Raw genomic sequence first — 12,009 nt, forward strand, 5'->3', positions numbered from 1 at the left:
GGTTCAACTCTGCTATAGGCACGGAGGACATGTCATGCGACTTTGGTCACAGTATGCGAATCAGTCAACCAACGTTACCGCCCCCTGATGATGCCCTCCTCATGCTGCGCTCATAAATATGAAAGCATAGGAGCCGAGAGCGAGGAGAGAACCACACTCACGTGCTGAGCTAAACACCCCCAGCACCACCTCACACAGTTGTTATGATTAGCACATAATGTAAGATTAGGCAACCTGAAGAACAGATCAAGTGAGGATTCTTGCAAGTCCCCGTTATGCTGGTGGTAAGAGCGTAAGGATTTACTTTATATCAGTTCGATATCACAGCAAAAGCGGAAATGCAATTAAGCACAATTCTTCATTTAAATACCACATCAAATGCTAAACTTGTAAGTTTAAAGGGAAATTCTGAGTCAGCTTCTTACTTACAACACAAACATAGCCACTTGATTCACTATGCAAAACCACACATTCCATACAAACGCAAAACAAACTCAAAAGTCTGCTGGTGGTCACGGTGCTGCAGCAGTACCGGTCAGGACACTGTTTTTCTGCGGTGCCAAGATCTTTACTTGCAGTCAGACAGGACTGATGTACTAGTTTTACCACCTCTACTACAGAAAAAACAGGATTGTTCCATTTTTTTTATTTTGGAATTGAGGAAATTGAGGGAAATTAGATTCATTGCCAATTTATTTCCCATCTATTACTGTTTTAACTTCCCAGGCTGCCTTAAAATTTTAATTCTTCTGATACAAAGTAATTCAGATAGGAAATTCAGTAGACTACTATAGAAGTTCAATACACACTAAAATTTAAGGCAACTTTTTTTAAGTTAAAGCACGTATTAGGAATTAGGATTTAGGGCCACTGCAACCGGATAACAGTCGCTTTATTCATTCAGAATTCAGTGCATCTAAGAAATCAGGACTCGGGTTATTTCAAATATGGACCTGCTGAACAGATGATTGGAAGGTAGCTGTCACGGTTTTAGGGAACGTTCTACCGTTCGGCGCCTCTCTCGGTCACGGCTAATCAATTTCTGGCACTACGTTAACTCTTTGGTGGCTTGAGTCAGTGGGTCATACTGTTAAGGCTCAAGACGTCCTGCCTGATCAGAAACACCTTCCCTCGTCGAAGATGGGGATGGTAGTGGAGAAAAAACTTCAACATGGTAAGACTCTCAGTTGAAAAGTGCCGTTTGATTCTGTCACTCTCCAAATTTCCTGGTAGCTAATGTTAGCTATAACAACACAGCAGCCCAGCCTGCCTGGTTTCCCTCCCAGCCCAACCTCCAACCCGTAGATCACTGCAGTGCCACCTCCCAATGTGCCCCGCCCATTTTTGAGTATTTTCCGAAGTTGAGCTGTGGAGTGAGCTGAAAATAGTGGGATGTAGTGACTCTTTAACAATAACGGCAACTGTTGATATGGGTCTGCAACAAAAACAGACCCGCATGAAACAAAGTGGTATGTGTCTGTAAACACAGGATGAACTATTGATTACTTTCTACTAAATGTAAAAAAAAAAATATTCCTCAATCTAGAGACTATATCAAACTCCAAAAGGCTCTATATTATCACAGTGTGCAGAGCAACTAGATAACATTTAGGTTGGAAAATAAAAGATTTTTCACAATGGATAAAATCAGTGTACAGAAATGTGTATGCATGGCAGAGCAGGTAGCCAATCAGAATGAAACTCTGACGATTCTGTCTGTAGCCAACTTAGAGTACAATAAATAGCAGATGGTCCTAGCAGATCCTCTGTGAGTGACATATCAAAGGATCAGCTTTGGCCTCTTTTACTTTTTCTACTAAAAGCTGTAGATTTTTTTTTGGAGGGGGAAAAAGCACTGTTCCTCATTGAGAGCAGACAGATGTCCTCATAACCAGAAAATGTTCATGTTTTCATCTTTTTTGGGGACATCTGGTCCCCACAAAAAGCTAAAAACACTCACAAACGCTCATACACACTCACTCATATACAGACTAGTCCTTGTGTTCCTTATGCACAGAGAAACTCACAGCCTGTGAGACTTATGAATTAACCATGACTTAACTGACAATTAGATCACAGCCAAAAATGGAAGAACTTCTTGGAACAGAAAGTCCACAAGCTGCTACTGTGAGGATCTAAATACCGAGGAATGGAAACTTCTGACAAAAAAAGCTTATAGATCGTCACTGCCAGAACAAAACCTTCTAACTCTGATGAACATTTAAGGGTCGATACACTATATTGTCATTGTACGTTTTCCCCTGAGACCCACTACTAACATTTGTGTGGTTTTATGTACCAAAAACAGTCATAATTCATTTTTACATGACCATTTTTCATTTTCTCTTTATGCCTCACAATTAAACAGACTTTCTGTTACTGTTCATTTAAGACTGATCTATGTAAATGAGCTCTGTTCTGATTGGCTGCACTGTGTCTTGCCTCATTCAAAAAGCACTTAGAGCTGAAACACTCCTTATAACTTAAGCGTCAATGGGCGGAGCTAAACTGCTGTAGGCTGAATAGGTGGATATATGTAGATGGATTGGGTTTCGTGACATCACAGAAACAGAAACAGGCTGTTTTTGCAGATTAGCCTGCAGATATGGACTGTAAGGACTGCAGAGTGAACAATCCGTTTTAAAACCTTTACAATGTTTACATGCAATATCAAACTCTACAACGTCTCTTTAATGTAACAAGATTATTTTTCTGAGAATGTTTTGACCATTTTTACTGGTCAATTAATGACATGTTCTGAATGGAAATAGTATTGAAAAAAGTAAAAAAGTGGAAATGACTGAGTTATTCGTGTTTTTGTTATAAAAGCAACAATATTTAAGTCAACAACTGCTTATATATATCGCTGTTGTTGGAATAAAACCTCATACCTCCAAAACTTTAAAGGAGAAGGAAAAACATACTTTAGTTTTAATGTAAGTCAATGGAACCAGAATTTTTTCTAAGGCTGCGTTTACACAGCAGGTAAAAGTGGCCCAAATCTGATTTTTTTGTTTGGCTGTCCACATTATCTTTTAAATGTGATCTGTATGTGACATCAGTCTGAACAGATCAGCTCCTAAACGGACCCGCATGGGCAAAGGAACAGTGCTTCACATGGCGGCTCGTCCAGAGGTAAACAGTCATGACGGCCAGCGAACGCCAGTCGCTCCCGCAGCTTTCAGTTTCGGCTTCGCCAGCATCACAGGAGCGATTATAAAGTTCCAGTGGTTGACAGCTGGACTCATCACCCACAGTGTGTTCGAGTTCGCCGTAAAAAGGGCTAGTTATTCTGCCATGGCCACTTCTTTAAAGTGTTCTCTGACGCTGCAGCCTCGGGCTCCTCCGGCCACATTTGGACATTTCATTCGAAACCTCTTCGATCACAGAGCGGTTTGATGAGTCTCTTCTAATTTTTTGGTACAGAAACATCAGACTAAATGTTTATGAGCCTCAGCAGTGCGAAATTATGACGAATGTCGAGTTGGACTGACGTAAAAGTCGCATGAATTCCGATCTGACTGTTCAGACTGAGTCACATTGCTGAAGATCGGATACGTATCAGATTTCAGTACCACATATGAAAGCGTCTCAAATCGGAATTGAAAATATCAGATTCAATGCGTATTTTGCTGTTCACACTGACACACAGACACACATCTGTGTCACATATGAAGAAAAGGTCAGATTTGGGCCACTTTGACCTGCTGTGTAAAAGTAGCCTAACTCATTTTGGGCCATTTCTTTTGGTCCATTCATCATGAAATTTACATACAATCTAAAGGGCAACAGGTATTTTTAAATTACGTCAAAAACTGACAAACAAGAGGTTTTGTTCCGACAGCAGCGATATGAAAGTACGGGGAGGATGGCTGCTGTAGCAGCTGGTTAATATTTGACATGGAGCCTGGGAACACAGAGCGCTGTTCTGTTAGTGCAGCCTTGAACGCTGAACTATCAAGAGGAATCAGGTGCTTTGGAGCCCTTTCAGACTGAAAAACATTTCTATGAGACCCTGTGGTCATCCAGAGTACAGAACATCTTCATACATTATCCCTTACATTACCAAAGTAATCAGATAATAAAAGCTCGCTGTAATTTTACATGAATTATTGACTCGTAGCTCATTATAACAGCTGGAGAAACTGTGAGAAAACTTCAATCCATAACACATCCATGCTTGAAAGCAGAAGAGCAGATATTGCAAAAAAAAAAACCAATACATTCTTGACGTTCTTGTCATTTTTGGTACTAAATCAAACAAACTGCATCAGATATGCAGACAGGAATGCGTCAACACAGAATAAATCAAATGCAAATGTAATTCATGCTCTGCAATTAAATATATAATTATGTAATTACATTTCAATAGTATAATAGTATAGCGAAAGGACATAATCAGTTGACACAGCAAGTTAAAAAACTGCATTATATTACTGTATAATTAAGCAAACAAAAGGGATAATTGTGAGTTTGTAAGCTAAGTTGCTGGAGGGTCTGTAGTTAGGGGCCCTATCAGCCTCACTCTCAGGCGTTTAGATCATTCAGAAGAAGCTGCAGTTAGACTCAGTGTGTGTAGTGAAGTGAGAGGTGGGCTGGTCCTCACCCGGCCCTGGTTGATGTAAACGTGCACGCGGCCCTCCTCTCTCACTGTGCTGTACATGGGGGCCCCAACCAGCAGGTCAGAAAGGCCATCAGCGTTCAGGTCAACCGCACATATACTCGCACCGTAGTAAGATCCAAGCTGCATTAGAAAAACAACAAAGCAACAAACAAAAAATAAACATTGTAGTTGATTTAAATGAGACACTGTGAAAATGTATTTCTTTTTTATTAACCTTTTTTGTCATTTTAGTTTATTCCCTCGGTCCACACTCTCATAACTACAGAACCTGCCCATTAACCCATAGTACATACTGAATAATTCATAGTGGTTAATAAAAAAATGATAGTAGATACTGAATAATTTATAGTAGATACTGAATAATTTATAATAGACACTGAATTATTCATAGTAGATACTGAATGATTCATAGTAGTTACTGAATAATTTATAATAGACACTGAATTATTTATAGTAGATACTGAATATTTTATAGTATATACTGAATAATTTGTAGTAGTTACTGAATAATTCATAATAGATACTAAATAATTTATAGTAGGTACAGAATAATTCATAGCAGTTACTGAATATTTTATTGTATATACTGAATAATTCATAGTAGATACTGAATATTTTATAGGAGATACTGAATTTTTCATAGTAGATACTGAATAATTCATAGTAGATACTAAATAATTTATAGTAGATACTGAATAATTAATATATGCGCAATCATTCATAGTAGTTAGTGCACAATTCATAGTAGTCACTGAATAATTTATAGCAGAAACTTAATAATTCATAATGAATGAACTCACCTGAGTACCACTGGTCTCATTAACAATCCTTAGTTTGTTCCCTTCAACTTCGAATATGTAAGCCTGCAGGTGGGAGAGATCGCATTACTGAAACCAGACACTTCATTTTCCAGACGCTTCACGTTTTATAGCAGTGGATCTTTGGTTAGACTATCAGACTCCGGCCTTATTCAGAGCAGCCTGACTGTAAAGGTTTTAAATGTTTTTTGTAAACTCTGCACATCTAAGAATAACAGACTGCTTCCTCTTTCTGCACAGATGGCAGGGAAAAAACATGACGAACACATGATATAAGAACAGCAATATCTAGCCTAAAATATATCCTGACCATATACTACAGTTTTTAAAGTGAATCGGATGGTATTTTTGAGTGTGTTTTAATGTTATAATCCCATCAGATTAGGAGAAATGAAATAGATTACATCATAGCAAAACTCCACATAGCCAGGCTATTTAAACAGCTCATTTTTCATGTCTGGCTCTCAGCAGGAATGCACTATATGCACCATGCACAGCCTCGCCCTGCCATACAGAATAATTTGCAGAGATGCAGCACTGTCATATTACACAAACGCGCTCTACGTCTTTTAGTGAAGTAAATGACAACAACCAGTCATACGGTCTGTTATTACATACATATATAGTAGTGATGTATGATGATACTGGAATCACATCAGTATCGGCAGATAATTACTTTAAAAAAATGATCAGCACTGGACGGAGGTTTAGATGGTTTTTAAACTGATTTGTTTATTACGTATAAATGCAGGTATAAATTGTGAAAATGGATCAGCATCAGCAGAAATTTACACATAAAACATCAGCCCACAATTCTGATATCGGTGCATCCCTACTATTGAGTTGTATGTAAAAATCCCTGGGGAGGTGGAACTAAGTTCCATCCTTTAGAGATAACATACTTAATTAAATATTGCATTTTCCAGTCATTTTTGGTGCACAGTTTCTATTTATTTGCTGGGTTTAACATATTGGAAAAAATCGACATAAAATATTAAATGTGCCATAACTTTTGCAAAGGACACAATTTGCTTTTTACAGTAAAGCTTATTGAATTAAACTGGATGAAAGTTAAGTGTTTCTAATAAAGTGGCCAGTGTGTGGAAGGACAAGGTAGACGTTTCTAATAAAGTGGCCATTGAGTGGAAGGACAAGGTAGGTGTCTCTAATAAAGTGGCCAGTGAGTCGAAGGACAAGGTAGGTGTTTCTAATAAAGTGGCCAGAGAGTGGAAGTACAAGGTAGATGTTTCTAATAAAGTGGCCAGAGAGTGGAAGTACAAGGTAGGTGTTTCTAATAAAGTGGCCAGAGAGTGGAAGTACAAGGTAGATGTTTCTAATAAAGTGGCCAGTGAGTGGAAGGACAAGGTAGGTGTTTCTAATAAAGTGGCCAGTGAGTGGAAGTACAAGGTAGATGTTTCTAATAAAGTGGCCAGTGAGTGGAAGGACAAGGTAGGTGTTTCTAATAAAGTGGCCAGTGAGTGGAAGGACAAGGTAGGTGTTTCTAATAAAGTGGCCAGTGTGTGGAAGGACAAGGTAGGTGTTTCTAATAAAGTGGCCAGTGAGTGGAAGTACAAGGTAGGTGTTTCTAATAAAGTGGCCAGAGAGTGGAAGGACAAGGTAGATGTTTCTAATAAAGTGGCCAGTGAGTGGAAGGACAAGGTAGGTGTTTCTAATAAAGTGGCCAGTGAGTGGAAGGACAAGGTAGGTGTTTCTAATAAAGTGGCCAGTGAGTGGAAGTACAAGGTAGGTGTTTCTAATAAAGTGGCCATTTAGTGGAGGTACAAGGTAGGTGTTTCTAATAAAGTGGCCAGTGAGTGGAAGTACAAGGTAGGTGTTTCTAATAAAGTGGCCATTTAGTGGAGGTACAAGGTAGATGTTTCTAATAAAGTGGCCAGTGAGTGGAAGGACAAGGTAGGTGTTTCTAATAAAGTGGCCAGTGAGTGGAAGGACAAGGTAGATGTTTCTAATAAAGTGGCCAGTGAGTGGAAGGACAAGGTAGGTGTTTCTAATAAAGTGGCCAGAGAGTGGAAGCACAAGGTAGGTGTTTCTAATAAAGTGGCCAGAGAGTGGATGTACAAGGTAGATGTTTCTAATAAAGTGGCCAGAGAGTGGAAGTACAGGGTAAGTGTTTCTAATAAAGTGGCCAGTGAGTGGAAGGACAAGGTAGGTGTTTCTAATAAAGTGGCCAGTGAGTGGATGTACAAGGTAGATGTTTCTAATAAAGTGGCCAGAGAGTGGAAGTACTGGGTAAGTGTTTCTAATAAAGTGGCCAGTGAGTGGGGCAACAAGGTAGGCGTTTCTAGTAGAATGTATGTATATTGACAGCAAAGCTAAACTGAATGAACTGAACTGTCCAGCAATAAACTGAGCTGAACTGAACTGAATTAAACTGAAGAGGAAGCAGTAAAGGTGTTTCTTACTTTACCAATCCGGCCGTTTTGGGGCGCACCCCCGACTATCTCCGTGGTCTGTGGGTGAAGGAAGTGACCAGCGCCCACAGAGTAGCCTGCAGGAGAGAGAGCAGCCTGTTAGCTCTAATGAACAGTGGACTGGATGAGAGAGATCATTAACATCACATCAGTACTAACAACGAAAGAAGGAAGAACTAGAGCAGTCTAGCTTTAGCTTTACAATCTCGGAGAGGCACCTCAGACGGGTTTGATTTTTTACGACTTAAAGCATTTACGGGTCCTTAGAGTGAGAAGGATCTGCAATATAACCAAACGAGAAGCAACAGCCAGTGGAAGAGCTAGAAGAGAGAACGACAAAGGTGAAGGGACATGTACAGTCATAGGCAAAAGTTTGGGCACCCCTAGTCAAATTACATGTTCTGTTGAATTTCTGAAAGAAAGTATATTAACACTTTTACTACAGAGAACACATTTAAAGGGGGATTCCACCAGATTTCTACGTAATTTCTACATAAAACCACCACTGTTTTAAATTCTGACTCTGTAAGTTTATCTAGAACAGAGCATTTCACTCCAAACCACTCAGAATGACGAATGAAGTTCAAGTTCAAGGCACTCGCTGTACAGTTTCACTTCTGTTTGCCAGTTGATAGTAAAACTTCAGCTCTTACTACAAAATAGAATAATAGCCAGTTTCCTCAACCACAGTTTCACCCACTGTCTTCACCGCGTTTCTTATGTCAGCATAAAAAAACAGTCCAGTCCAGTTTCAGCTTCATTACCAGCGTGATAACAGCAAGACGTGAGACCTTTAGTGCTTATTTGTATTTCAAACTCGTTGTGTGTGCTAATTCCCTCTAGGAATCCACCAAAACTTCAGTCACTGAAAATTTACAGCTGAAAATGTTTTTTAAAAAATGGCATTTTTGGTTTTGCGCTAAAAAAAAGGCAATTTTTTATACTGTCAAAAAGCTTAAATAGGCCTAAATCAAAACACCTAAACACATTACAGCTTACTTTAATGATAAAGAAAATAAGAAAGGGTAAATAGTGATTGAAAACACTTTCTGTTGGTCAGTGCAGACACGTTTAAACAGTCCGAGCTGCAGCAGATCAACAGTGAAAATATCAGCCCATTACAGGAACATTAGAAAGAAGATTTAAGTTCTCTGCTCCTGCTGAGTTTTAGGAGGAGATATAAGTATAATACAAAAAGTTCTCCTCCAAGTTCTTCTGCAAAACAGAAGCAGAAAGGAAAAGCACAAAGTAGAACTAAATAATAGTGGAAACTGATTGCCTTGAGTGACCCATCGCTTTCTGTGAACATACAGTGCTAATTTTAGAATTTGTGTATTTTATGTAACTGTTTTTATTTACATCTCAGTTTTGTCATAGAGAAAGGACTGAATATCAATCAATGAATAATTAAAATGTTTTTCTTCATTGCCATGCAATTTTTTATGTAATACAAAAGCATAAATAAAAAAGCAAAAAAAAAAAAATCCAGTGCATTGTTATTATTTATTAATAAAACCTGAAATACTACAAGGTAATGAAAAAACATCACAATTGTCGCCACATAAATTGCTATTCTAAGGGATCTTGCTCAATCTGGCAACCCTGACCAGGTTGCTGAGACTGTTTGAGTAAGAGCACTCTCTCATTTATTTTGAGAAATTAAATGCAGTGGAGAGCCTCAATATTGACTGAAGCGGTTCCTCCTTAAATGGACAGCTGCACCATTGTTTTTTCCAGTTTTCCTCTTTCCTTTAGCGTGTTCTATAACTTTTTGTGCATTCATCAATCTGCACAGTCACAAAGCTTAAAGATCGTGCCAAGACGCTTTCAGGATTTACTCTGGCTCAGACTGATAAGGCAGAACCGACGCCGCTGGAGAAACAGCCACAGCGGAGTTTACAGTTGCTCAGGAGAGAAGGGTCTGTCTGCAGACTGCAGGACAGGGGCGGAACATGGAGGGGCGGAACCACTCAGAACAGATCAGACCAATCATAACAGAAGAGGCTAGCTGACCAATCAGAGCCCCCTGGGCTCATCAGGAGGCGGGGCATAAAGACACAGGAGCTCTAACAGAGCGTTTCAGACAGAGGGTGAATAGAGATGAACAGTAAGAGGAAAAGAATGTGTTTGTGGAACTCTGACGCATGTAAATCTTTTCTAGTAGATCCCAAAAATAAAATTCTGAACATTGAAAAAGTTCCCTTTTTTATGGTGGAACGAGAAGTTCATCATCTCCTCAAACTCGAGCTATAAAACAGGAACCACCTCTGACTGCTGCTGAGATTTCACTGCAGCTTTATAGGCAACCATTTAAACAACATGGAAAAAAAACCTCTAATCATAAATCACTGTCTTTAGATACGATGCTACTGTGTGCTGTTGATCGTTCAATGCATTAAAACACACACTGCTTTCATGAAAACAGATAAAAGTAAATTATTTTAAATGCATTTTTGTTTTAGAATATTTTAATTACTGAATTGATTAAATTTTATCATATATTCATCACAGGCCATCATCACTCGTCCACTCCCTTTGTCTAATCGCCTTGCGCGAATGCCCTTACAACGAAAAGACAAGTCATTCCGTAAAAGACTGTCGTCAAGTGTGAGCTTCTCTCCATTTCAAAGTTTGTTAGGACTTTCTGAGTCTTGTAGTTTACACCCACATATCGCTGTTGTCGTAAGAAAACCTCGTATCTCCAAAATGGTAACTTTACAGGAGAAGGAAAAAACCTACGTTACTTTTAATGTAAGTCAATGGAACCAGACTTTTTACCAAGTCATTTTGGGTTGTTTCTTTTAGTCCATTCATCATGAAACTTACAAACAATGTAAAGAACAACAGGCATTTTCAAATTACGTCAAAAACTGAAAAACGGCAAAAATGGAGATACAAGATTTTCTTATGACAACAGCGATATATTTATAGAGGACAGCCGTAGAAGGTATAGAACGAAATCTTTCAGAGCATACAGGCTTTTGTTTACAACCTGAATTTGACACAAAACAGAACCGAAAAGACATTGGCGGCTACAACTTAGCACTCAAGAACACAGACATGGGACAAAAATGTCTAAAAGTAGCACCTCTCTACACGTCAGACCACGTTTTCACAGAAATGAGGCCACACTGACTTGACCACATGACTCGGAACATGACACAGCAGTATGCAAAAGCTTGGGCACCCCTGGTCAACTGACATGCTTTGTTGATAAATAAGTTAACATATTCCCTACAGAGAACACACTTATATATGAAATAATAATAATAATAATAATTATCAATATGCAATTTATCTGCAAATTTTAGTGCATAATTCTATTTATTTGCTTAAAAAGAGTTTAAAATAAATTAAAAGCTCTTAAATGAGCTTTTGCACAGGACACACTTTTATATTTTTGGTTTAAATCTTAATGCAATCTCTGATTTAATTAAAAGCTCACATATTTGAAGTTAAAGACAGCATAGTAAAGATTGTTAATGACACCAGTGGTACTCAGGAGATAAAATATGGCATTCTAAAGTAAATTTGAATGTACAATTTCTCTTTATTTGCTGAGGTTACCACAAAAATTACAATCTAAAATACACACAATCTCCTGAGTTTTGCACAGGATGCATTTTATCATATTTCCAATATGTTAAATTCAACAAATAAACAGTAATGGTGCATTAAAATGTGCAGAAGTGTGTTCTTTATAAAGAAAATCAACAAAACGTCATTTGACCTGGGGCGCCCAACTTTTACTTTTAACACAAATATAATCCTGTTGTTTGTTTACCAAAACTTGGTCCACAACATGCAAATTTAGGCAAATGCTGGTTTCTCAGTGGAACCTAACCCGGCCTGTTATAACTCTTCTGAGCTCGCCGCAGGCTCCTGCGCAGCAGCTGCAACACTTGCACAGAAACAAGTTGCACCTTATGGTTTCCTGAGAAGCATCTTGAGGCAAAAATAGCAAAAAAAAGCTTATCATTCACTGCCAGCGGACTGAATGTGCATGACTAACTTTGTATGAATTTACAGCAAATTTACAGCCAAATTGTGTTTACTTTTTAAAATTATTAAAGCCTAAAAATAGATGGAAGGCACTTCTGCATTCATAACAATTTCACAGCTAATTAAGGCAGCGTTT

The 12,009-nt window shown here is 38.5% G+C and overlaps 1 protein-coding gene across 2 annotated transcripts in view; it reads right to left on the bottom strand.

The window, feature by feature from the left end:
- The window catches only part of itga4 (integrin alpha 4), a 74,022-nt gene that overhangs the window by 43,825 nt on the left and 18,188 nt on the right, over positions 1–12,009 (bottom strand). For both annotated transcript variants that reach the window (XM_036577294.1, XM_036577301.1), the window contains 3 exons: positions 7,863–7,948; positions 5,425–5,487; positions 4,607–4,744 (listed from right to left, as the gene is read on the bottom strand). In XM_036577294.1, coding sequence (XP_036433187.1) covers positions 4,607–4,744; positions 5,425–5,487; positions 7,863–7,948 — 287 coding nt within the window. The remainder of the gene's footprint in view (positions 1–4,606; positions 4,745–5,424; positions 5,488–7,862; positions 7,949–12,009) is intronic.

Source organism: Colossoma macropomum, unplaced genomic scaffold, assembly GCF_904425465.1.
Source record: "Colossoma macropomum unplaced genomic scaffold, Colossoma_macropomum, whole genome shotgun sequence".
Taxonomy (NCBI): domain Eukaryota; kingdom Metazoa; phylum Chordata; class Actinopteri; order Characiformes; family Serrasalmidae; genus Colossoma; species Colossoma macropomum.